Below are 25929 nucleotides of genomic sequence, written 5' to 3' on the forward strand. Positions count from 1 at the left end.
CTCTAAATTAAAGCATCCAGGTACAGTGAACGTGGATGTTTCTAACTTAACATTAGACCCAGTAAACTGATGGCATGTCCAGTCGCACGCCAGGCCCCAGTTTGAGAATGCACTACAATGCCATTGAAATGGTGGTTAGCACTACACATTGTGTATAATATAACAAGCTTAGCTCTGGCCCACCATGGAATCCTCTCGCCCTACCTTGGGTACCTGTGTGTTTACCAACCTGCAAAGGTGGAGTAAAAAGAGAGTGGTTATGACATTTTTACTCATCATGGCAGCTTTCACCCATGAGGTAAACAAAAGAAACACACCTTCGTAGGTGAGGAAGTAGAAGAATTTTATTTGCTTAACAGATATTTAAGGTACAGACACGTGACTAAGGGATTACGGTGGCCTCCGCTGCACCTCTAATATCTAGCACTGAAGCTCAATAGTTACAAACATAACTGTAAGACTAGAGAACACTGCTGACCCCCCTGGACTCGTGCATCATTCTCTATATTATGGTGAATGTGGCTGCCCTGGGTGTGGAACCATACATGAAGAATCATTGAATCTGCCCACAATTTACGATCCATTGTCTATCCTTCCATTGCGCCACCTGTCCAGTTCCGCAGGTTGTAGGAGTTACATTTTTCCTAGCGTGGTATTGTGCAGCAATTAAGAGAAACTTTGTCCTTGCAGAGAGATGGTAGATGTGGCAGAGTTGTCCGTGCACAGTAGTGCTTTCATGTGGCTTCCAGATGTTCAAGTCGAGTGTAGCAGCAATAGCTGTTCACCATCTGGCTGATCCTTGCCATTTTATGGTTACTCTTCAGAAACCCTGCAGCTGTAAGTACTGCAACAGAGGCTCTAGTGAGCGCTGTGCAACTATCATATTAATCAACGATTGTAGATGGAAGAGGAAGGCAAAAGGGCCCTGGACCTTGGTACAGACTCTCAATGGGGGCCTATAAACCAAGGTTTAAGTACCTAACTCTCGCTTCAGAGGGAATTTGACGGACACATTCTGATAAATTAAAAGTTTCCTATGTTTATTCAAACATCTTTCCCACCTCTCTGGGGTGGTGAGTGGAGGGGGGTTACGGTGGGGGAGGGGCGTTGTAGGAGTTAGTCGGAGCTATAAGTATCATGGAAATGGCATATTTTCCTTTCCCTCACAATTAGGATGTTAGCGCCATTGCAGAAGATTGTGTCTTTTTTTTAATAACAAAATTGGACAGCCATTCAGCTAATTTTGAAGCCCATTCGGATACAATATACTAATCTACTTGGTCGATCCCAAAACCAGTAACATATTTGCTCAGGGATCTTCGGTGTTCTAAACAGATAAGAAGGAAAGAAGCAAACTGGCAACCAGTTCATGTAAAAGTCTTCATATCTGTCTTGCTTTAACACGCTTTAAGAAGGGGGGTGCCTTTAAGTTGTGCAAGTGGAATAGTTAATAAAATCCTCATTTCTGTTACTTCTGTATCCACTGTTTGCCTGTGGGTTTATTGCTTCAGTTCAGTTGAAGACTAGGGTTTTGCTGCATCAAGTCCTTGTTTACCAGAGCTCAAGTTGCAATTTGAAGGATGAGGTGATAAGAGTCCATGCTTCTTTTGCAGGCTACAGTAGATGTGATGAAGGTGTTTAACAGTGTGCATCTTGTCCACTGGGAATCGGTGAAAGAGATGCACTAATCTTGGAAACTAGATGCTTTGAAGAATTGCTGCCTAATGATGTAGTCAGCTCTTTTTTCGCCTTCCTACATTCAGAGAAGAGAGGGATTGGTGGCTATGAATTGCTAACAGTTGGCCACTAAAATTCCTCTTCTGAAACGGGTAAGGTCAGAGGGACTACCTGCTTAAGCAACAGTCCTTTTAGAAGAGGCCGCAATCCTTCAGGGTTTCCTTGATGACGATGTCTGTGACTGCATCAAAGACAAACTTCACGTTCTGTGTGTCCGTGGCACAGGTTAAGTGGCCGTATATTTCCTTGATATCTTTGCGCATATTTAGATCAAGGAACTGTAGCTTGATGTAATTTGCAGCATCTTCATATGTGTTGGGTCCTGGGAGCAGGAAAAGAAATCAGTTAGATACAAGGAAGCATGACTGAGAACATTGGAATTAAGTGTTTCTGAATTAGTAGCCCCACCAATTAATAGCTTCTAAAGCACCTTACTGTTCTCTTTCATTATACCACTGAACTAGAATAACATTTAAAGAAACGTTAAGGATGTTGCCTTGCAGAATAGAAACGCACTGGACATCATGGAATTGTGGATCATGAGCTTGTGCTTAAGAAGGCCTACGTCTTTTCCAGAACCCTTTCCCTTACCAGCCCTGGATTATGCCTCAATTACTAATTTAGTGAAAGTGAATGTTGCATTTATCCAGACTGGAAGAAATCCGTGTTCTTGGTAGAAACATCAAGGCATCTGTCACCTTTTTATATATGATGTTTTAATGTGTTGAGTGTAGTTTTCCTGCATGCCAAACGTTTCAGACACCATTTGACCCCCTTTTCCACCTAACAAATCTCTAAAATGTAGTTGAATGTTAATTGTCGTTATTATTCCCAAAGCAAGTATCATTAATCTTTTACAATTTTGGGCGGATGGACGATCAAATTACGCGCTGAGCCAGCTGCCATCAGATGCATCATCACAAACTTCAGCTGTAATTTTGTTGCCAGCATCAAGTGTGTCAGTCTGACTACACGAGCTTGTTAGATACTTGTTACTTCTCAATGTATGGACTATGTGGTACATTCTAGTGTTCCTCCTACAGTTTTATTGATTGCCCTGACAACCCAATAAGAAAAAGCTTGATCAGTGAGTTACTCCAGATCATATCTTCACACATTCTTAGTCTCCGTCACTCTTTCTGTAGCCTGGATCTCAAGGCTCTGAAGTACTGTAGCAGATCAGACTGCTCTAAGCACATGGTCTTAAAATCTAAGCACCGTGATCTGGCTCTATATTTAGGTTTTGTTATATGCTGTGCTAAATCTCAATCTGGCGTGTTGTCGCAGGTTTTTTTTTTGCCAGCTGACACCGTATTTCACCTTGGATGTGTGAAGGGCTCATCGCCTGTGTATCTGACAGGGACAATGAACGATAAGGATGCGTGGTTTGTGCATTAATGGTACAGGAATTTACTGAAACCTATGAACCAAAGAGATGAGGGCTAAACTAGTTAGACTGATACCGCACATTGGCACTGACATGAAGTTACATGTAGATTATGTGTATATTTGTATTATTTGTACGGTGTTAACCTGGACCAGAATCAACAGACGCAGAACTATGTGTAAGAACTGGGGAATATGATCACGATCATGTCAAGTGACACAATTAAGAGGTAATTAATAAAGTGTGGAAGTAATATTCCTTGAAGAGATCTGTCGTTTTTTTCTTTTCATTTAGAGTAGATTATGGGCAACCGGTATTTCTCCATCCCTATAAACAATACTCCTGCTCTCAGCACAGTTGCAAAGAGCTCCATTCTCTGATGTGTTCCAGTATTCCACCTTCAGAAGGTCATTTTTTTTATTTTTTAAACTATCTGCAACTCGTCCGTGGTCATCTTCAAAAGCGAATTGTCTATTAAGTATTCCCTGGAGGGAGTGACTCAATATTCTGTCCTTTAACACAGAGTAGAAAGTATTTATTGAACAACACACATACTCTGTGTTTGGATAATACCCTGGGCAAGCTTAGGATGGAGGATAGAAACTGCAACAGTACACAGACAAATATTTCCCATTGAGGAGAAAGGGATTGGTTGGTGCCATAACTTATTGATGATGACATTACCAACTGATATTATATGACAAAATATTGGGGAAGTGATATTTAAATTGTCCTGAAGAAGTTGGTTGTTATTTGTAGTGTCGCCTGAAATGTGTCAACAAGTTTTAACGGCAGGTTCTGCAATGCACGGAGGATCTGTATTTGTTATCCACTGATTTTATGGAGACCTAGTGGCATAAAAGATAGATGTGTTGGTTTTATTGTCTCAGATGATCTAGCTCTCTCTCTATATATATATATATATATATATATATATATATATATATATATAAAATTTCATATATATATATATATATAAATATAAAATTTTAAATGTGAAAAAATTGTAATGCTTACATGAAAAAATTAAAGCCATATATATTTTTCTAAATCTTCAGTGGTATGTGGTTGTGTTAGATCAGGTGTTTTCACAGTCCGAGTACTGATGTGAGTAGGGTACTTAGGGGAATTAAATGCGTTTTGGACAATAGAATGAGCGCCATTGGGAGAAAATGGATATAAATATTACACAAGATTATGTTTTGCTCCATGAAAGGGGGAGAGCTGGGACTTATATTAAATCTCCATTTCACAAACAAGTCTTTTTAAAAAAACAGCAATTCAGAATGACTTCTCTAGACCTCCCGAACTGGATGGTCTCATGAGACCTTTAACAAGAGTACTTTTGTTTGCCGAATAGTTCACAGTAGGCTTGAGTCTTGTATGAAGAGATGCAGTAAAGCTTTGGACTTAAACTATGAGCAAGAACATTTGCTTAACACGAACAACATCGAGGAGAGTGCAGTACAATGGAAGATGCTCTAAATAGACTTGTTGCTGCTGATCACAGTGGGCAAGCGATTGAATATATTCAATGACCTATTGAAGGTGGCTTATAATTGATTACCTTGAGACAAGTGTCAAAGATACTTGTGCGCTATAAGTGTACTCTAGACCACACCATACCTATCCACCAGTACCAGTGATTTCTACGGAAGATCAGAGCAGAGAATATAGATGTAATTTTTAATATTGCTAGGATGGGGTAATAATAATTTGGCATAACAGTCTATTGGCACTTGGTGTGCACCCTCTGTGGCAGTTACAAATCAGGGATAATATCTCTTAGAAAGGAGGGTGCAAGTGGTTCTTGCAAACTTTTAAACAATTTTCAAGCTTGTGGAACTATGTGGCAATTATATGTCCATGTAAAGTCATATGTTCATCTACTGCAAATGAAAACAGACTGTTCTTTACTATAAAAGATGAAGGGACCAAGGCAAATTTAGCAGTGTGTTGCCCATGTTGCACCAGTACTTTTCCCCTACAAGTACACTGCCATTTATTAACTAATGTATAACCTTACTAATGTGTAATATCCATGCATTAGTACTGTACTCCACAAGGGTACAGAACCAATTTAACGGTTAAATAAAGATAAAAATGACACAGAGGTGGACCAAGATCACATTCCTTTTCATTGACTTGAAGATACCTTCAGGCTGATTTATGGTTTCTTCTCTTCCCCACTTATGAAGGTTTATGTTGCAATGTCCTCCATCCGGTTGTACTCTGCATTACCTGTATGTCCGATGTATGCCCCCATCCACTCCTACTCACCGTCATAATCTGGGAAGCATATACTGAGATGAACCTTCTTGATCTTGACCTCGAAGAGATCTTTCTTATTGAGGAAGAGGACGATGGAGGTGGCAATAAAGAACTTGTGGTTGCAGATGCTATTGAAGAGGTGGAGGGATTCATGCATGCGATTCTATGAAAAAATAGAGCACAATGTTAAAGCCTGCTGCTTACCCAGAGTCCATGAAGGCTGGTAATTTTAGTGACCAACTCCCAATGACCCTGCACAGCCTGCTTTAATATGCATCTTCGAAATGGCTACTACAATGTCAGCATAAAGATTTCTAAACCATTCTATGCACCTCTCTTCCCCCTGCTCTGCATCTGAACCAGTGATCTTCCTTGTTTGTTCAGCCGTCCACATTATACTAGTTGAAACCCTGGAGGAGTATCTAAATTCACCCCTGGCCCTTGTACAGTATAAAAGTCAGCTGTGAATTTAGATGCTCCTCCAGGGTTTTAAGTTGTATAGACTATACAGTTTTCCTACTAAACAAAATGTATTGCATACATACATATATACATACATACATACATAACTTCACGGCCTCTTCTTTGTACCGTTTTGGAACTCCAGAATTACAGTAAAAATCCACTCACTGGGGGGAAACGCGGCCTCTCCTTTCTTTTATAACTCAATAATAATGTATTCATTGGACTCTTTCTATGCTCTCTTTTCACCTCTAGAAATCCTTTTTTTATGTTTGACATGTTATGTTTAATTGTGTTGGTTTATGGTATGTCGAGTGTTTAAGGCTGTCTAAGAAGCAGCTTCTCACTTTAGACTGTGGAGACCTGTCTGATCAGCTCAGAAAGGAGATGCCCTCAGCTTTTCAACTCAAGTTGGTTTCTGCATCTCACTCAAAGCAATTTGTAGAGTTGTTGGGCACAAAGTATTTTTTTAAAAAAAGCTTTGGAGCTTCCTCGTCTAGGTTAAAGCAAACAAGCAGGTGTTTTTCACAAACGTCAGATACTCTTTAGTGCTGATAATATACAGAAAAGTCACATATGCAACACCATAGTGAACACTGTAGGCAACAGGACGGTTTGCCTTCCGTGTTATTGGTTGCAGGAGAACCGTGGATGCCTGAGATCGCTGGAGCGTGTGCTTGGTTTCATATTTTGAGAACAGCAGAGCACAAATGCTTGCCACAGACTGGAATCTGAATGAAGGCCCACCAGAGGAAGATTAATGGCACCAGACTGACAAGCTGAATATTGCTCAGTTGAAACATCGTGGAACATGGGTGGCCATGATGGATGAGGGCGTGTTTTGTGGTCACTCTTTGGTAATATGCTGGCTGTCTCGCTGGAAGGTTAAGTTTGTTCCGAGCGTGTGCTTGGGGAACATTTCATTAGCCTGAAGTGAAAAGTACTTCCAGTTTTTATAGGCATATTTAATGTCAGCGGTAATTACGGGTCGTGAGATTTTGAGCAGATGCGTTGCTCAGCTCATGAGTGCTCGGTGTCTGGGCCAGCATTTGTACATTCCTGACAGTAAAAACACCTATAAACACTGGAAGTACTTTTCACTTCAGGCTATTGAAAAGTTCCCTAAGCACACGCTCGGAACAAACTTAACCTTCCAGGATGCACTCCATCGGATACTCCTATGATTGAGGCGCTCATTCGCTATTTAGTTTAACTCAGAGCCCAGACGTTTAAACGGGTAATGAATTGAAGAGAAGAATTTTGAGGAGGAAAAATGAAATTGCCCTGTTGAAATCCCTATAAGGGATGAAACACGTTGGGTGGGTCTGTTTTAAGTGTGATGGAATTGGATACTTAATAAAAAGAACTTTATGAAAAAAGACACCAATGTCTGGAAATTAATTGAAAAATTAAATATGGAAATCAATTGAAAACAAAAGAGTGATTACAGATGCATGCAATTCAAATTGAAAAATTCAATGTGAACAAGGAAATTAGGTTGCCCTCCTAATAACGTGAAAACATTTGCCAAGGATTGTTTTGTGGGCAGTCAAAACTCCAGGAGTGGACGTAAGAGAACTGTAAAATTAGGATATTTGATCGGTGCCGTCCAGAAACACTACTGCTGGCTGTCTCCCTCATGCTGGAATAACCATGAAATGAGACTGTGGGAGGAGCCGCTTTCGGCTATGTGCAGACAAATGTCTGGAAATGGAGGCATGATCAGAAGATAAAAATAAAATAGAAGGTGGGATCAAACCACAAATATGCAATTGAATTATGAGACGCCATCTGGGTACACAACTATTTCTGATTCAGATCAGATTGGACTGAAAACTAAAATCAGCCAGGCAAAAATGTGCAAACCAGCCCCACACTGCAAGAGCCCGTACCAAGAATGAGGCTACAGGAGCATGGTTGGATCATGGAAGCCAATCTTCCTCCGAACTCGGCTCACTAGCCTGCAGCCCGGTGGGATAATGCCAGAGTGGCATAAGAGCCATTCCTTTCTGAATTCAGACAAGTATAAGACATGATGCCGAGACATTCAGATAATGTATTGCCACCCACATCTGGGCTGTTTTCAGTGACGGGGGAGGGAGAGGTAATCCATCCAGCGGGTGAAACAAACAACAGCAAGACAGACCCTGTGAAGTTTAATGTATGCATGCTCTCTACCTCATGTCATATTGGTATACTAGAAGTCTACATGTATGTACTGCGGGTTTAGTGGATTTGTTAAGTGCAAACATAGCAAAGGAAATCTATACAATAGAGTAGTAAGGTGGAATTAGTTTGAGGTAATGTCTTGGTCAAGGTGCTGGAAAGCAAGAGCTCCCTGGAGGACGGGAAAGGAGCAGAAGATAGATCCAAAGGCATCTATGAATCGGCGGTAAGAGAGGCACGTTACGTTGATGGAGTAATTGAGCATATAAATCTCTTAGAATTATCCCCTCTCAAGATACATGTGATCCTTTGCATGCACCCGGGGATTTCTGTCTGCCTCACATGATACCCCTCTTTCTCTTGGATAGGGTAGGTGATGTGTGATGTGTACACAAGAGGGTTTTACTGCATTCCCACCCAAGTGGAGATCAGCAGCCTATACTCCTAACAGAGTGCGGATGGCTGTATACTATTAGTGTAATTGAAAAGCATTTAAGGGTGGCCATCATTTAATCTTCTGCCCGTAATGAGATTTAGAGCAACTATATTTAACTTTAAACTGCCTTCTCTTTGCCCTGCATGCATCTGCTTTGGGAATGGGCGCAGTCAACCCTGATGCTTTCCCACGATACTCACTTGCGTGATTGGGTACATGTTCATTTGCTTATGAACCATTGCAGTTGTTTATTTATTAAGCATTAAGTTAATTTACATTTGGCCTCCAGCTCTCTCCAGCACAAGTTGTGGGACTTCCATTTATTCAATCTCATTGTATATTTCGTAAGCTAGACCCTAGTGATCCATTCATACCCTTTACAAGCATTCACATGCTGGTGAAAACTGAAAATCTTGGTGCCGCTCATAGTCATTCACCCAAGACCAGGGGTCTTCAAACTGGGGGGCGGACCCCGCGTAGGGGAGCCTCAAGTGATCCCAGATGGGCGCCAGTTCTGGCCAAAAGAAGCATTATGCTGATAACAGTGCTTTGTTTTAAGTGAGCGGCGGTAAATTGCTCTGCAATGGGGCATCACTAACATATTTTATCATTTATTTCCTAGCTGGTAATATGTGTCAAAAGGGAAGGGACTCCAAATGTTCTTCATAACCCCCATTTCTAATATCCACACTGTGGATACTTTTACACCTTAGTAAGGTCTGCCTGACTAGAATAGTATGTTTGGCAATCATGTATTTAATAGCATTTTTAAAACAGTGTGAGAACTCCACTGAAATATTTAAATAAGTCTAGACCTATTTAAACATTGCCAATTTAATAAAATAATTGTGAAAAATTCTGAGAGGGGCCCAATGATTTGTTTATTTGTCCAATGGCTGGCGTGGCATTAAAAAGTTTGAAGACCACTGCTCTAGACACATTTTGACACCAAGTCACCCTTCCATCTCCAATGTCTCAGACCCCCCCAACCCCAGCTCCCTTTAAGGAACCCGCTCAAACCAGCCTGAACATCCCAGTGGTGACGTCACAGGTGAAGCCCTCAGACCGAACCCTCATCACTCTCTAACACACAAGGGCGAACACTACATAAATGGGGTCCAGACCGGCTGTAACCCACACAGTTAACGTACTGAGACCCCACTGTGGGGTTAAAGACACATCTCCCCTCCAGATCTCAAACTCTCTCAAGGCGGCACCTAAGAAGAGACGCCATACGCACCACTTCCTCGTCCTCCACCAGCACCATGTCGTAGGCGCTCAGAGCCCCGCAGAAGATGATGCAGGTGACGCCTTCGAAGCAGTGAATCCACTTCTTGCGCTCCGACCTCTGACCTCCCACATCGAACATCCTGCAGCAAAAGTACACAGAGAGTGAGCGCGCTGGCCTTGGTCATGCTTTTGTCCTGAGAGTAGACATGCTGAGGTCAGACTTTCCTTCTAATACATAGTGCATTCTCCGGAGTCAGCGTTTCACATTGTTGCTTACACTTTTCCAGGGCTTTAAGTGGGCCGGGTCGCACCGGCAGTGTTTTTTTAAGGGGCCTCGAAACGGGTCCCTATCGGGATCTGTTTTGTGCCCTGCCACAGGCGGTCCGTTTTATTCGGGACTGCAGTGACAGCAGGCACATCGATGTGCGCTGCTCACTTCTCACTAGTTGAGAAGTTATGGCATGACGTCAAGCCAGGGGAGCATTGTAGGGGAACGGAAATCCTTTAAAAGACAGTCATTTTCTCTCTGGATTTTCCTTTTTCTTTTTTAAACTCAGGAGCAGCAACATTGTCGTTTTGTCACCAGGGCTGTAAGTGGAAGCTTCCTCAATATTATATACAAGCCTTAGTTGCTGCTTATTATTCATATGCAACTAACACCCATTGACAAAGCCAATAGTCCTGACTTGTTGTAGATATGATGTTACTTCTTGTAACCTATATCTGGATGCAATGACATAAACAGCAAAATACAAGTAGGGCAGCACACTATGCTAAGCACAGATTTTTAGCTTATGTATTAAGCCACACCCTTAATTACATTGGCCATGTCCCTTTGAGAGACCCCCCAGTTTTTTATCCCCCTTAAAACCCTGCACTTTTCCCTTTCATGGTTCTTTCCCTGAAAAGCCCTGCATCAAACATCAACACGACCTATCAATATCTGGCATTTGTAACACACTCGACAAACCCTCTGAGGTGCGCAAAAGCAAGGCCTTGGTCACCTTTGTATTTGTAGTGTAGGTCATATACGTTTAAGAAAAGAAATCGGGACTGAAGTCATGAGAGATCATCAGAAATAAACACTTGTGACTCATTGGGGCTGAAGAAGGCAGTCATGCCGCAAGAGCAGGAGTTTGTGCTCATCTCCTAAGAGATTACCAGGAACGTGGTCTCTCTACGTCACTCCACTCTACGTCACTCCATTCTACGCCACTCCATGACTCTCCACTCTATGCCACTCCACTCTATGCCACTCCACTCCATTCAACGCCACTCCATTCTATGACACTTCACTCTAGTCTATGCTGTGGCACTCCACTCTTCTCTACTATAATTTACTCCACTCTATTCCCCTCTAAGCTATGACCCTTCACTCTATGCCCTTCCACTCTACACCCCTGCACTCTACTGCACTTTACAATGCGCTATTCCACTCTACAACACTTTACTCCACAACACTTTACTCCACACTACTCTATCCTCTCCACTCTATGCATCTCCACTCTATGGTATTCTAAGACACCCTACTACACTACACTCTATTCCACTCTACTCCAATACACTGTACCCCTCTCCACTTTTCTCCGCTCCCCTCTACAAAACTGTATGCCACTGTACACCACTCTACGTCACTCCACTCTATGACACTCCACTCTGACACTCTACCCTGTCTCACTCTACCCTGTCTCACTCTACCCTGTCCCACTGCACTGTACACCGCTGCACTCTATTATAATAATAATTGCATTTATAAAGTGCCTGGTTACACTGAACCAGTGTGTCCCCGCGCTGAGGTAACAGCTAAAAAGAGAGCAGCATCCACAGTGACCTGGTAACAAAACAAATTAAACTGCCGGAAACAAATAGGTCTACAACACTCTACTGTACTACACTCTACTCCACAACACTCTATGCTACTTCACTCTATGCCCATCAACTCTATGACACTCCACTATACAACCCTTGGTAGACAGGTCAGCCTTAAGGTGTTCTTCCCCCCAACATTTTGCCTTCCTTCTCCATTTTTCTGATTTCGTTTTTGCTAGCATTAGAACTCTGCACATTTTACCATGGCTAACCAAAACATGGTAACATTGGCTTACCCCCAGTTAGTATATTTAATTTACTTATAAGACCCTAATAAATTGGCACTACAGGTGGCAAGGACCTGTAAATTAAATACTACTAGTAGGCCTGCAGCACTGATTCTGCCACCCACTTAAGTAGCATTTTAAACCTGTCTCAGGCCTGCATTTGCAGCCTGTGTGTGTGTAGTTTTAAACTGCCATTTCGACCTGGAAAAATAAAGTTGTTGCCAGGCCCAAACCTTCCTTTTTATTAATACATATAAGAAACCCCTAGGGTAGGTCGTGGACAGCCCAGAGGGCAGGTTGCAATGTATTTAAAAAGTAGGACATGTACTTTTAAGTTGTTCACTTCTACAAGGCCTATCTCTCCCATAGGCTAAGTCTGGTGTTGCCTTATAAAATGTAATAAGTGTAATTTCCAAATGGGAAGAGATAAGCAGTTAATGTTTGGTGCCCCAGAAATAACAAATTAAAATCCTAACTTATGGTGAAGTCTGATTTTAAATTAGAATTCTGAAAATGCCACTTTTAGAAAGTTGGCATTTTTCTGTCATAGCCACGTAGTGCCCGTAGCCTGTCTCTGGTCCCATGGCGGGGTGTAGCTGACAGTTGGGCTTTATGTATTCCTCCTAGACATATACACACAATATGGAGCTGAGGAGTGTGCCTGTATGGGCCATCACTGGCAGTATGGGAGGGAGGAGCTGGGCCCAGCCTCACTGACACAGGAATAGGCTGTGTCCTGCTGCCACACAAAAGGCTGCAAACCCCCTAGAGTTAGTCTGGAGCCAGGACCGGGAAGGTAGGATGCCTGTGGACTTCAAAGGAATACCTCTAGAAGCTTCTCCCACACGTCAAGGCCACTTCCCCCACTTCAAGGGCACAGATGGGCATAAACTTTGGACTGCAGACACAAATTCTTCAGTACCCTTTTTGACCTGTGGATACTCTGCCAGGAAGAAGGACTGAGGTGCTGCTATAAGGAGTGCCACTCTGCTGCTCTGAAGGAACTGGTGCCCTGTGCGGTGCTGACCTGCTGCCCTCTTGCCTGGGTGAGAAGGATCGGACTTGCATCTCTTGAAAACAATCTGAAGCCTCCGGTACATAACAAGCTTCCATCAACTTTGCATCTGCACCTAATCTCTGCCATCTGTCAGTCTACCCTGCCAAGTGATGTCACCTCTGTCCTGGACACTTGGAAGTCGGCTTAAGGTGCTCTGCCAGCCTCTGTGGATCCAGTGGAACTGGTGCATCGCCTCTGCTGCGTGGTGAAAACCGAAGCACCATTGCTGCTGCATGGATGAGATCCGTCGCAAAGACCCACATTGCATCTTTGCCTCTATGGAACCACTATTGTTTGATGCATCCTCAGCGCCAGACTCCGCATCCCTTGTCGACGGAAGCCTCGGCGATGAAGCCAGACTCCACATCGCAGCCTTGCAACTGACGCATTGCCCTAACTGCACATTGCATCTTCAATGCTGGACTATGCATCGCTTGTTGCATCGACAGGAGTCCCGACAACGACCCAGGCCCTAGCATCACAGCTTGCCACATCTCAGAACCAATGCATCTCTTCGTCTGCACTACGCATCTTAGACGCAGATCCTTGCAACGCTCTGAAAACCAGGATTAAGGTACTGTGTTCACTGGGCCTGAGCTTGTGGCTTTGACCAGGTCCGGCACAACCAGATATCCACAATTGGCTCTTTGTGCTTTTTGGAGCTATTTTGCCTAAAATCTTTACAATTGAATAGCTCCAGTTCTACTATTTGTATTTTTTGTCGTTTTGATCTTGTTTTATTTCTTTTATTAAGCTCTATTTATTATTCTGACCTGGTGTAGAACTCTTTCTGTGTGATGTTTTCACTGTTTTACGGTTTGTAGAGTTGCACAAATCCTGTACACATTGCCTCTAAGTTAAGCCTGGCTTCTGTGGGTCAAGTTACCAGAGGGTTGAGCACAGGTTAATTAAGGGTTGGCCTGTGCCTCATCCTGACTAGGACTGCAGATGCTGCTTGATCAGGGCTCAGACCCCAGTAAACAAATGTCTTACAACCCTCCACTCTACAACACTACTCTCCAACACTACACTCTAAGACACTAAATTAAACTATTCGCCACTCTACTCCAATCCATGCCACTCTAGCCACTCTGCTCCACTTTATGCCACTGTACTCCACTCTATGCTATGCCACTCAACTCCGCTCTATGACCATCCACTCCACTCTACGATACTCTACTCTTTGGCACCTTACTCTTTGACACTATACTCTCCTCCACTCTATGCCACTCTACTCCACTCTAAGCCACACTACTCTAGTCTACTCCACTCTTCTCAGCACCACTCCATGTCACTCTACGCCACTCCATTTGATGCCACTCTACTCTAATCTGCTCCATGACACTCTACGACCCTCTGCTTCAGGAAACTCCACTCCACTCTACGACAGCCTACTCTGTGACACTCCACTCTATGCCTCACAACATTCTACTGTACTATATGCCACTCCACACCCCTCCACTCTACAGCACTCAGCTCCACTCAACTCTATAACATTCTACGCAACTCCCTCTATGCTACTCCTCTCTACTCTAACACACTACTTTACTCTACACCACTACACTCTACGTCACCCTATTCTTTGACACTCTATGCCATTCCACTCTACGACACTCTACTCAACTCTATGTCCCACCACTCTATGACCTTCCACTCTACACCCCTATACACAACTCCACGACACAACATCCCATGACACTCCACTCTAGGACACAACACTCCACTCTACTCCACTTCGCAACACTCCACTCTATTCAGCGACACTCCATGACACGACACTCCAGTCTACTCTACGCCACTCCACAAACCTTTCACTCCACACAACACACTGTGGCAATATACTCTACGACACTCCACTTCTCTACGCCACTGACTGTTAGCCATGCTGAACACCAGCCACTACATGTCCAAAACAGAATGGCAAAGTCAATAGCTCAGCTTTTCTTCTCTGTTCAGAAAGCTAAATTCTTTGGCCAGTTCATGGAATAGATCAGTATGGATCACTTTACGCTGCTTCTCCATTTAATACACTCCAGCACTCTATCCATCATACGCATTCCTGAGCGCAGCACAACACAGAGGAGAAGACCCTCTCACTGTCCGACAACAACAGGACACAACAATGTCTGCTTTGAGTTTTTAAGGAAATACGTAAAATAATGTTTTCTATTTTACTTTGCTTTTCAGGAAATAGGCCCAGCCAGCTACTGCAACATTATTGTGTAATTTCCCTTTATCTTTTTTTTATTTGCAACATCGCTTCCTTCTGGTTAAACCTTTCAAAACAGTTTTCTTTGTACTTTAGGCGTCGTGTTATTTCGGATCATTATAAACTGTAACTGCTCGCCCCAAACCTTGCATTTCCTTTAGGCGGGCAGGATAATAAAGAATGACGTTTTGCTGCATGTTTTCTCTGGCAGATGACGTGACGTCTGCTACCACACAAGACAAGCTTTCCTCACAAATATACATCTCAGTGTCAGAAAGCACCGACACACGGGTGCTCTTGTACAATAGCCTTCTTGGCCTTGCAGCGGCCAGCTACACTGCAGTCTGACACCTGTGTGGTCCTAAATGCTGTTTATGCCAACTTTATAGTTTAGTTGATCCAGTTAGAAGTGCTGCAAATAACAAATGCCAATTTTCCACATAGTGCCGTGAATAAACAGCCAATGAACGTTCACAGAGGACTTTTTGATGGAGTGACAACTGGGACGAGACTGCATGTTAGGCCATGTCACCCACGGTAGGAGCTTCCTTTCGCTAAGCCAATAGTGACCTAGTCCTGCTAATGAATGTGCGCGGATTCTGGAAGAAAAGGTCTCACCCTGGACGTGTCAACCTGTCAATGCAAAGAATCTTTCGTAGCCCATTCAATGCTTCCCTCTTGTGTCAATCTTAAGCTTGATTTTCCAACTCACCGGCTTGCGGCAGCTTTGCTATCAAACTACGAGAACATAAATCTCTCAGGCATTCTTTGTTTACAGTCATATATGTTGAAAATTGATTTCAGGAGAGCAGAGTCTAGTCAGGGTTCTGTCAATGGAAGTACTACCATGAAAATTATTCCTGGTAGAATAAGAAAATAGAATAGTGACAGCTTCACTATTCCAGAGGTGTCACCTCACTACAGAACTGGAAAGAAAATTAATTCGATTGAAATAAGTCGTGGACCCCTCTGCTTACAATAAGCCTACGATTTGAGATGCATCCTGTTCAGCTTCACTCACACCTTTTTTCACAACTCCATATTAACACTGTGTACATACGACCTGACACCAAAACAGGGAACTCCCTGTATAGCTAAGAATAGGATGCCAGCGAGGCATGTAAAACACTTGATTACCACAAGTGGCCTCTTCATGAAAGGTGCTACATGGTTCATGCACTATGGCGGAGAGACTCATGAAAAGAGGATGTTGTAAGACATTTCTGAAAGGTAAGGGTTTTTTTGTGGTCCACCAGCCGTTAGATGGAGTTCCATGGGTTGGCTATGACTGCACGGAAAGCTCAACTACTAATTCAAGCCTTTTTGAACTTTGAGCTCAGAATAGTATTGGAGTTCATTTACATCCATTATTCCTCCACAAATAGGGAGATGTCCCATCTAGCACACACTGGGCTCTCCTTCCTCCTTCGAGGTATGCTGTGTTCCGCAATGACAAAGCCATTGTCAACACCGCCTCTGTGAAACTACTGCACAGGCCTGATGCCAGTGAAGATGGTGTCATAGGGGTAGTGACCCGTCTGTGACATATCTCCTGATGTCTTTCCTGTCCCGGTCTAAGATGTAATCAATCTATGGGGGTCTGAGACAGAAAATGTGTGCCACACACCTCTGCACTAGAAGAAGATGTGGGGGGATATTGATTCTGTGAAGCCTGCCAACCCAACACCAAACTCTATATTGCTCACCCACTTTATAGCTGGGGCGGAGGAGGCACCACCACCCCAGCTCGGCCTTCAAAGCTCCTAATGAGTCCCACAGGACTCAGACTTTGAGATAGAAATATGTATGATATATAGGTCTATGGTTGCAACTGTACCCCCATACACAGGAAGCGCATGACATTTTCAGTATTCTGCAAATGTGCCTTCTTTTATTAACTTTTGAGCTTCAACCAACGTGCAGCCATGCTTTGATGCTTGATTTGGCTTTTCAGGTGCTTAAACAACAGTTGATGGACAGAATGCAGAACAATGTCATACATTCACCCCAGTACAGAGATCTGGGCCTAAATCCATCGATTTTTTGTTCACCATGCCATTCCAGTTTGAACCCAGCCATATGCGAATCAGTCTTGACCCTGTGCCCCATGGGAACAGTCCAGCCCGAACTGCCAAGCCAAGTCCTCCCTGGACTGGAAACAAGCATCCAAGGACCGGTTTCGGGCTTTCAGCCTGGATAGCTTGATTCCAGTGGCATGGAGAGCACGGGACTCACGTCTGAGCATACCCGTCCCACTCTTGTGTGTTTTGCTGTTCATCCTATGTGGGAAGGGTATACCCAGACGTGGGTCCCGTGCTCACTAAGCCACTGGAGTCAAGCTATCCTGGCTGAAGACGGCTGATAGACAGAAAGCGGTCCTAGGATGCTTGATTCTGGTCCAGAGAAGACATGGCTTGGCAGTTCGGTCTGGACTGTTCCCATGAGGCACAGGGACAAGACTGATTTGCATATGGCCATGTCTGAACTGGGGTGGCTTGGTGAGCAAAATAACGATGGATTAAACTCAGATCTGTGACTGGGGTGAATGTTTTGACATTGTGCAACATTCCGTCCATCATCTTGACTGTGTTTTGCTGTTCATCCTATGTGGGAAGGGTATGCCCAGACGTGGGTCCCGTGCTCACTAAGCCACTGGAGTCAAGCTATCCTGGCTGAAGACGGCTGATAGCCAGAAAGCGGTCCTAGGATGCTTGATTCTGGTCCAGAGAAGACATGGCTTGGCAGTTTGGTCTGGACTGTTCCCATGAGGCACAGGGACAAGACTGATTTGCATATGGCCATGTCTGAACTGGGTGGCTTGGTGAGCAAAATAACGATGGATTAAACCCAGATCTGTGACTGGGGTGAATGTTTTGACATTGTGCAACATTCCGTCCATCATCTTGACTGTGTTTTGCTGTTCATCCTATGTAGGAAGGGTATGCCCAGACGTGGGTCCCACGCTCACTAAGCCACTGGAGTCAAGCTATCCTGGCTGATGAAGGCTGATAGCCAGAAACTGGTCCTAGGATGCTTGATTCCGGTCCAGAGAAGACATGGCTTGGCAGTTCGATCTGGACTGTTGCCATGAGGCACAGGGTCAAGACTGATTTGCATATGGCCATGTCTGAACTGGAGTGGCTTGGTGAGCAAAATAACGATGGATTAAACCCAGATCTGTGATTGGGGGTGAATGTTTTGCCATTGTGCAACATTCCGTCCATCATCTTGTGTGTTTTGCTTTTCAGGTGCCTCCATGGTCTAATCTTCAGCACAAGGTGGCCAAAAGATAGTGAATCTTTGAGAGACATGAGCTAAGACAGAACATTTAAAAGGATCTTGGGGTGAAAGAAATTATGTGGTTGTGAAGCTAGTGACAACTCATAGACCATTTAAAAAGCTACGATTCTTAACCTGAAGTATTTGAATAGACACTGCTACTTATAGTTGTGATGTTTGTCGCACTAGCATTATGTCAGTCCTGTTTGTTCTGTTTTATGCAATGCTTTCTCTTCCTGCTAGTGAGGGCCCTAATGCAAGCTGTCCATCTAAAGGACTAGAGTTTCATTCTCTGCTTCGCTTCAGCATGGTCTGAGTAATATATAAAGCTAAGTGCCCTAATGCTGATGCAAATTAAATGCAACTGGTTCCTTGGGGGGGGGCACATTTTTAGGTGAATTGAGGATGAAGTGAAAGGTAGGAGTTGGACTGTTTGAGTGTGCTCTGTCAGAAACAAGTCAAGCAACCTCAAAAAATCTTTACTTTTTGCTGCTAGGAGGTTGTCAAGAACGCAGCAGACTTCACAATTGCACTGCCACTATTAAACTCTCTTTGCTTGTCATACAGGACTGATACCAGACTGGTTTGGTGCCCCAGAAGGCTATAAAGGTTACCTGAAAATCATCCAGGATGTTGGCTCCTTATATGTACTCCCATAATTGCGTAGTTTCTGCCCTTTCCACGAGTTCCCGGTGTATGGCAGTTTGAAAATCACACTTAAGCGGAAGCTACAGGTGGTGTGACCCCCATGGCCAACCAAGCCCATCTGGGCTGGTAATCTCGAGCTCCTACCAGCGTTAACGGCGACACGGGTCTTGGGGGTGGCGACCTTCCCCCGCTCTTACCTAGCATCTCAGGGCGGCAAACAGAGAAATCTCGTGCCAGCACCCCCTGCTCTTAACTGCAGTTGCCGCAGGAAAACGCTGGGACCGCCATAGGCGGCCAGGGGGCTAGCTACGCCACTGAGCCTGAAGCCTAGCTCTGGCTCAGCTCGAGGTCCTGTTGGAACCTTGAGCAGAGCATTAATGTGGATTCCAGGCAGTCACCCTCACTCTACCCAGGATGTGGCATTATGGCCAGAGCTTCCGTCTTTAGAACTGGGGAACCAAACCAGGCTCGGGCCTTGGCATCGGCTGGCCACCTCTGATTATGGGTGAATCACTTATAACCCCAGAGCAAACAAAAATTAGTGTTACCTTGCATAATGTAATTGATGCTCATGTAAAGTACTCCAAAACAATTGGGTCAAGTTTGTGCTATATAAAAACTGTAGAGAAATGGGAAAAAACGTGCACGCAATGCATTAATATAAAAAGTAAAGACAAATAAATAACCATTTGGTGGCTGATTTGTACAAGGGTGGAACTAGAAAACCTGGATAAATTGTGTTTTCCCGTATAAATTATTTGATTTTAGGAAAATGTTATTTCACCCGAATTGCTTTTTCTTCAGAATTGTGTATGAAAGCACTTTTAAATATATGAGTTCAAAATACCAGCTGTACAAGAACCCATTGTGTTTGATTTAATAGACTTTAATGTAGTTCTATGTTAATCTGGGCTAAAAACAGGTTTTACTCAACAACTGTCTTGCCTCTTGGTTCACTAATGGTACGGTCGCCAATGTTGTAACAGAGGCTGGAATAGCTTTAAGTTCATGTTTAAAAACTATCTCATTTAATAATTACTTCTCAGTGCAATGCTATAATGTGACGTTATAGTGTCAAAAAATGTCACATGTTAAAGTAATTCACTTAAAAAAAATGTTAAGATACTTTTCATATTGTATGTTTGTTGTATGATTTTCATAGCTATTATTTTCAGGGCTTGGCTTATATAGGGGCTATAAGAGCCAAGCCAGACCCTTGGTTAGGCTGTGACTCTGCTCGCCACCTCTAAGTTCCAACTTGGAACCCCACTACCCACACTTAAAGCTACAACACATCCCCTTCCTTTATACACGCCCCAAACATGAAACTAACATATCATAGTTAAGCATTAAAGCTAAATAAAAACTAGAAGATAAAGCAAAAATAAAAACTAGAAGAAAGACCGAAAGGAAAACATGCAATAAATGAAAGGGAAACAAGAATTACTCAGTAGCATGATGGAAAGAAATATCGGGGCTTACTGTGTAATATGGATAGAAAAACAACAGTAGACATTTTCTGAGAAAAGGTAAAGGCGTGGCAGCCTTACCATGTGCAATCTTGAAATCTCATAGGTGCCCTCCTTTTTTTAAGGTCTCGTGGGGTTAACCGCGCGAAAGCGCGGTCTCGCCAGAGACCTATTGTGAGCGACTCAGCTTTCCAGGAGACAAGAGATGGCCACGTGCATCTTCCAAAAGGGGATCGGAGCGGGCTGCGCGTGCGAGAGCGCGCACGCTGTGGCCATCTCCTGTCAAGCTCCAACACACACACAGCCACACATCCCCCTGCTTTCACACACGCATGCGCACACACAGAGACACACACACAAGCGCACATACACGCACGCACACATACAGAGACAACCCCCCCGTTGCCGCCGCACACATACACACACGCACGCACACACACACACGAGCGCACCGAGACCCCCTCCCCCGCGGCCCCCCCCTACCACTAAGGCCTACTTACCGCCACTCCGGACTTCTGCAGCCTCCGAGTGGTGATGACGTTGCGCCTGACTGAAATATGTTCCTTGGGCTCCCTACGCGCATATGAGCATGCGCAGATTATTAGTTGAGCCGCTCTGCTGCTCGGGCTTTCCAGGCGTCTGTGTTGACGTCATTCCCGTGGCCCACGCCCCCGGTCCCCGCGCTCCGGGCTCCGCCCCCAGTGCCTGCGCAAGTGCGTTGGCTGTCCCCCGGCGTTCGAGCCGCCGCAGCTCTAGTGACTGTCGTGAAACCCCCTTCACCTGACCCCCCCCCCCCCGCCCCCTCCCGCACTGACAGATATGGCGGCGGCTCCCCCCGCACACCCACCCCGTGGGCCAGGTCTAGCCCGGATCGGATACTATGAGCTGGAGCGGACCGTCGGCAAGGGTAACTTTGCCGTAGTGAAGCTGGTGACACACATCGTGACTTGCGCAAAGGTAAGCCCCCTTGCAACCCCACACCCAAAGGTGGCTGCTTCCTACGCAGACCTTCGAACTTCACTTTCCAATCCTGGGACTCCTAACACAGATAGATGAGTAGACTGGTTAGTGCCAAGATGAACCCGTCAGTGTACCCCCTGGGGTGGTGGGAGAGTCTGCAGTATGACCATTGCACTTCCTACAGAGGCATCCTGCTGTAGAGCCTGCCTGTATCTGGGGACCCTTGCTAAATGATCAATAGATTTATGCCCAGGTGGTCTCTTCCTTTTTTTGCTACCTGGCTAACACCTATGCACACAGACCTACACCAGCTAGCCTCCTGGGACAGTTAATTCGAACAGAGATGTGAAACTCCATGCAGAGACTCTGCTCCCGTCAGCCTTCTCTTCCCTTATTGGACATATTCCTATAGAGTGTACCTGCAGTATACTTCTGCAAAGAGGTAGTAACAGAGACTTGTACCAAGATAACCTCCTGTACCATGCTTGAGGTCGGTGGTTGTGAGGTGTGGGAATGCGAGGGATGGATTGGCACCTTACCATATTGCCCTCTCGTATTTTTTCCTGCTAGCATCAATGACAGATATGTATCCGTAGACAGGTTAGTGTTTAGGTGAGTCCCAGTCATTCCTACTAGATGTGAACATGTGAAGACACTGCCGTCACCCCACTCACTTCCGTGCATACACCTTGCACACATCAGCAGAGAACATAGAGGCTCACGTGCGTGAGGTGCATCATCAGAGCTGTGTGAATAATAACAGCTGTGAGCCCGTGCCTGAGGTGCATCATCAGAGCTGTGTGAATAATAACTGCGTCAGCCCCGTGCGTTAGGTGCATAATCAGAGCTGTGTGAATAATAACAGCTGTGAGCCCGTGCCTGAGGTGCATCATCAGAGCTGTGTGAATAATAACAGCTGTGAGCCCGTGCCTGAGGTGCATCATCAGAGCTGTGTGAATAATAACTGCGTCAGCACCGTGCGTGAGGTGCATCATCAGAGCTGTGTGAATAATAACAGCTGTGAGCCCGTGCGTGAGGTGCATCATCAGAGCTGTGTGAATAACAGCTGTGAGCCCCATGCCAGAGGTGCATCATCAGAGCTGTGTGAATAATAACTGTGTCAGCCCCGTGCCTGATGTGCATCATCAGAGCTGTGTGAATAATAGCAGCTGTGAGCAACAGCATACTCTTGCACACACCTCACTGCTCACCAATTCAAAGTTTGCTAAAAAGTTTATGCAACGCATTGTCATACACAATGCCAATAACTCAAACTTTAATGCTGCGAGACCTATTGCATTGTAAATGCTTGTTTTTAACTTCAGACCGGTCTACAAGGTCCCTCAAGCTCCCACTCACCCAGTGCCACATCCAGCTCTCCTCCCTGTCCTTCACTCAACCTCTCATTTCCTCCACAACATACTTTGTCATTAACATCATCCCGTTGCACCTCTCTTCTATGGGCGTACCTCACAACCCTTCCTGATGCCCGTTCCCTTCTGATACAATGACACTCTCCTTTTATTCCATCTCTTCTACCTTTTAACTCACTCAGTCTTCACTCACCATTCTCATCCTGACCAGTCCCTTAGCTTTTGACATACTTAGTCCAATATATGTAGACCTCACCTTTACCCAATCGTCTTTGCAGGGCCTTTGCTTCCTCTTTGTTCCTACTTACTGCCTTCTCTACCACCTGACTATTCTATCCAGCCACTAAATCTATGAGCCATTGTGGTACCCGCATCGTAGATGCCTCTCTGCTGCCCATCCCCCTGAACAGAGTGTGACCTGTGGCACCATTGACAAATGTACTACATGCCCACACAAAAACTTACAACACTTTGTTTAGATTCAGACTGCTGTTATAAGCCATTTTAATCACCCTGGGCTGTTCAGTTTACTCTCCCTGCCATGCTAGTAGATTGTAAGTTATAAACAGTTGTCCTTATATGTGGTGATTCACACTCTATCAAGAACTATCTCTTTACAACAGAACATAATTGGGTCCCATTATCTGTTACCAACCATTTGGCACTCCCTGCCTAAAAAAAGATATTTCTTAAATCTTTGATGGTGCTAGTAGTGGTTATCTCCCTAACCCATTTCATTGCCAGACACCGACTGTGCATGTCCAGCATAGTGTTTAGTCTCAGGTAAGCTCCTCATTGGACCAATGAATTCCATGTGCATCCTCATCCATGGAGTACCTGGACCCTGCAAATGCCGTTTGTCCTCCTCATCCACACTCAGCCTCTCTGCACTCTCGTCACAAACATCACAAGACTTAACAAATCCCACCGCTTCACTGTGCATTCCAGGCTACCGGAAGTTCTCCTTTACTCTCCTAAAAGTCAAAGTTTGGCCTTGATGACCTTCATGGGCCCTGGCCGACGACCCTCCTCCTCATCTTCTCCAGTGGCGCAAACAATAAAGGCCTATCCAAAACATTGAATTCCAGTCTGAGTGCTAATTCTTAACTCCTTCTCTCCTCCCTCCCCGTTCCTAGTCGTCTTCCTCACATCATCTTCATAGTGGCCTTCTCATCCTCAACCTTAAGCCACTCCTCCATGAGATGGCGCTCCAGTGCACCGTGACTGCGGTCTGTGACATCACAGCACTTCCCCATCCGTGCACGTGCGCTCCTGCTCCTCCTGCGATTCGTGAGCCAAGGGGGCGCGTGTGGTGGAACAGAGCAGTGACTGCACAGCGGCTCGAGCTGCTTGAAAGAACAAGCATTGAAAATGCAATAGGTCTCGCAATAGAAGAGTTTAACATTTTTCGTTTTGCAATGGATGAGTGGCGTTGCGTGGATGAGTGGCGTTGCGTGGATGAGTGGCGTTGCGTGGATGAGTGGCGTTGTTTGTGTGAGTGGCGTTGAGTGGCGTTGCGTGGTTGAGTGGCGTTGCGTGTGTGAGTGGCGTTGTGTGGGCGAGTGGCGTTGCGTGGGCGAGTGGGGTTGCGTGGGCGAGTGGGGTTGCGTGGGCGAGTGGGGTTGCGTGGGCGAGTGGGGTTGCGTGGGCGAGTGGCGTTGCGTGTGTGAGTGGCGTTGCATGTGTGAGTGGCGTTGCGTGTGTGAGTGGCGTTGCGTGGGTGAGTGGGGTTGCGTGGGTGAGTGGCGTTGCGTGGGTGAGTGGCGTTGCGTGTGTGAGTGGCGTTGCGTGTTTGAGTGGCGTGGCGTTGCGTGTGAGTGGCGTTGCGTGTGAGTGGCGTTGGGTGAGTGGCGTTGCGTGGGTGAGTGGCGTTGCGTGGGTGAGTGGCGTTGCGTGGGTGAGTGGCGTTGCATGTGTGAGTGGCGTTGCGTGTTTGTTTGAGTGGTGTTGCGTGTGTGAGTGGGTGGCGTTGCGTGTGAGTGGCGTTGCGTGTGTGAGTGGCGTTGCGTGGGTGAGAGGCGTTGCGTGGGTGAGTGGCGTTGCGTGTGTGAGTGGCGTTGCGTGTGTGAGTGGCGTTGCTTGTGTGAGTGGCGTGGCGTTGCGTGTGAGTGGCGTGGCGTTGCGTGTGAGTGGCGTTGCGTGGGTGAGTGGCGTTGCGTGGGTGAGTGGCGTTGCGTGGGTGAGTGGCGTTGCGTGTGTGAGTGGCGTTGCGTGTTTGAGTGGCGTTGCGTGTGTGAGTGGTGTGGCGTTGCGTGGGTGAGTGGCGTTGTGTGGGTGAGTGGCGTTGCGTGGGTGAGTGGAGTTTTGAAAATGCTAAATTGTTGTTTATTTATTTTTGTTTGTGAAATAAAGTTAAATAAAAACAATTGTGCATTTTCAAAACACAAGCTAACAAAAATGTCACTGCTAATAAATGTATCTGTTTATATTTGCATTAAGGGTGCAGTACTTCACAACTCTACAGGGACACCTAGTAACAGCCTGTGGTACTGCACCCTTTCCTTGAGACCTAACATGGAAATAGAATTACGCAGTGTCGTAAAAAGCAAAACAAAAAAACATTAGCATTGGCAATGGCAATAGCTCAAAGTTACACTAATGCAAGACCAATTGCATTACAAATACTTATTACATTTTGGTTACCGATCCGTGTCGGATCAGTGACTAAAAATAGAAGAAAACATATGAAAGTGGTTTTATTTCATTTTTAAAGTGGATGGGTGATTCTGAGGGCGAACGTGATGGGGGGGGGGGGGCGAGAGAACGAAGCAACAAAGGGGGGAGGTGGAGAGTATGTGGAAGCAACAAGGTGATAAGTTGCACAAAGGGCGCCGGTGGTGGAAGCCGTGGATAGAGCACATGGACAAGCGCAAGAGAGAGGAATCAGGGTGAAGCCGGTGGGTGACAGAACAACAGAGAGTGCAGGAGGAAAGACTTACACAAGAACAAGCGTTTTTTGAGTGGTTTTGTAGCCTTTGCGGTGTGCCGCGTTTTAACTTTATATGCTTAAAGCTAAAGCGCGGGGTGCCGTCAATGCTATACAAATTAAAAAATAGAAAGTGAAGGCAGGCGCCCGCCATGTTGAAATTTCACTAATGCAGACCTATTTCATTGCAAATACTTGTTTAATTTTGGTTACCGATCTGTGT

At 45.1% G+C, this 25929-nt stretch overlaps 1 protein-coding gene across 1 annotated transcript in view; it reads right to left on the reverse strand.

The window, feature by feature from the left end:
* Window positions 1-326: 326 nt before the first annotated feature.
* GNAT2 (G protein subunit alpha transducin 2) overlaps window positions 327-25929 on the reverse strand; it is a 106319-nt gene continuing 80716 nt past the window's right edge. The window contains exons 6-8 of the mRNA XM_078644768.1: window positions 9700-9829; window positions 5405-5558; window positions 327-2059 (exon numbers count right to left, since the gene is read on the reverse strand). Coding sequence (XP_078500894.1) covers window positions 1869-2059; window positions 5405-5558; window positions 9700-9829 — 475 coding nt within the window. The 3' untranslated portion in view covers window positions 327-1868. The remainder of the gene's footprint in view (window positions 2060-5404; window positions 5559-9699; window positions 9830-25929) is intronic.

This window comes from Lissotriton helveticus, chromosome 5_1 (assembly GCF_964261635.1).
Source record: "Lissotriton helveticus chromosome 5_1, aLisHel1.1, whole genome shotgun sequence".
NCBI lineage: Eukaryota > Metazoa > Chordata > Amphibia > Caudata > Salamandridae > Lissotriton > Lissotriton helveticus.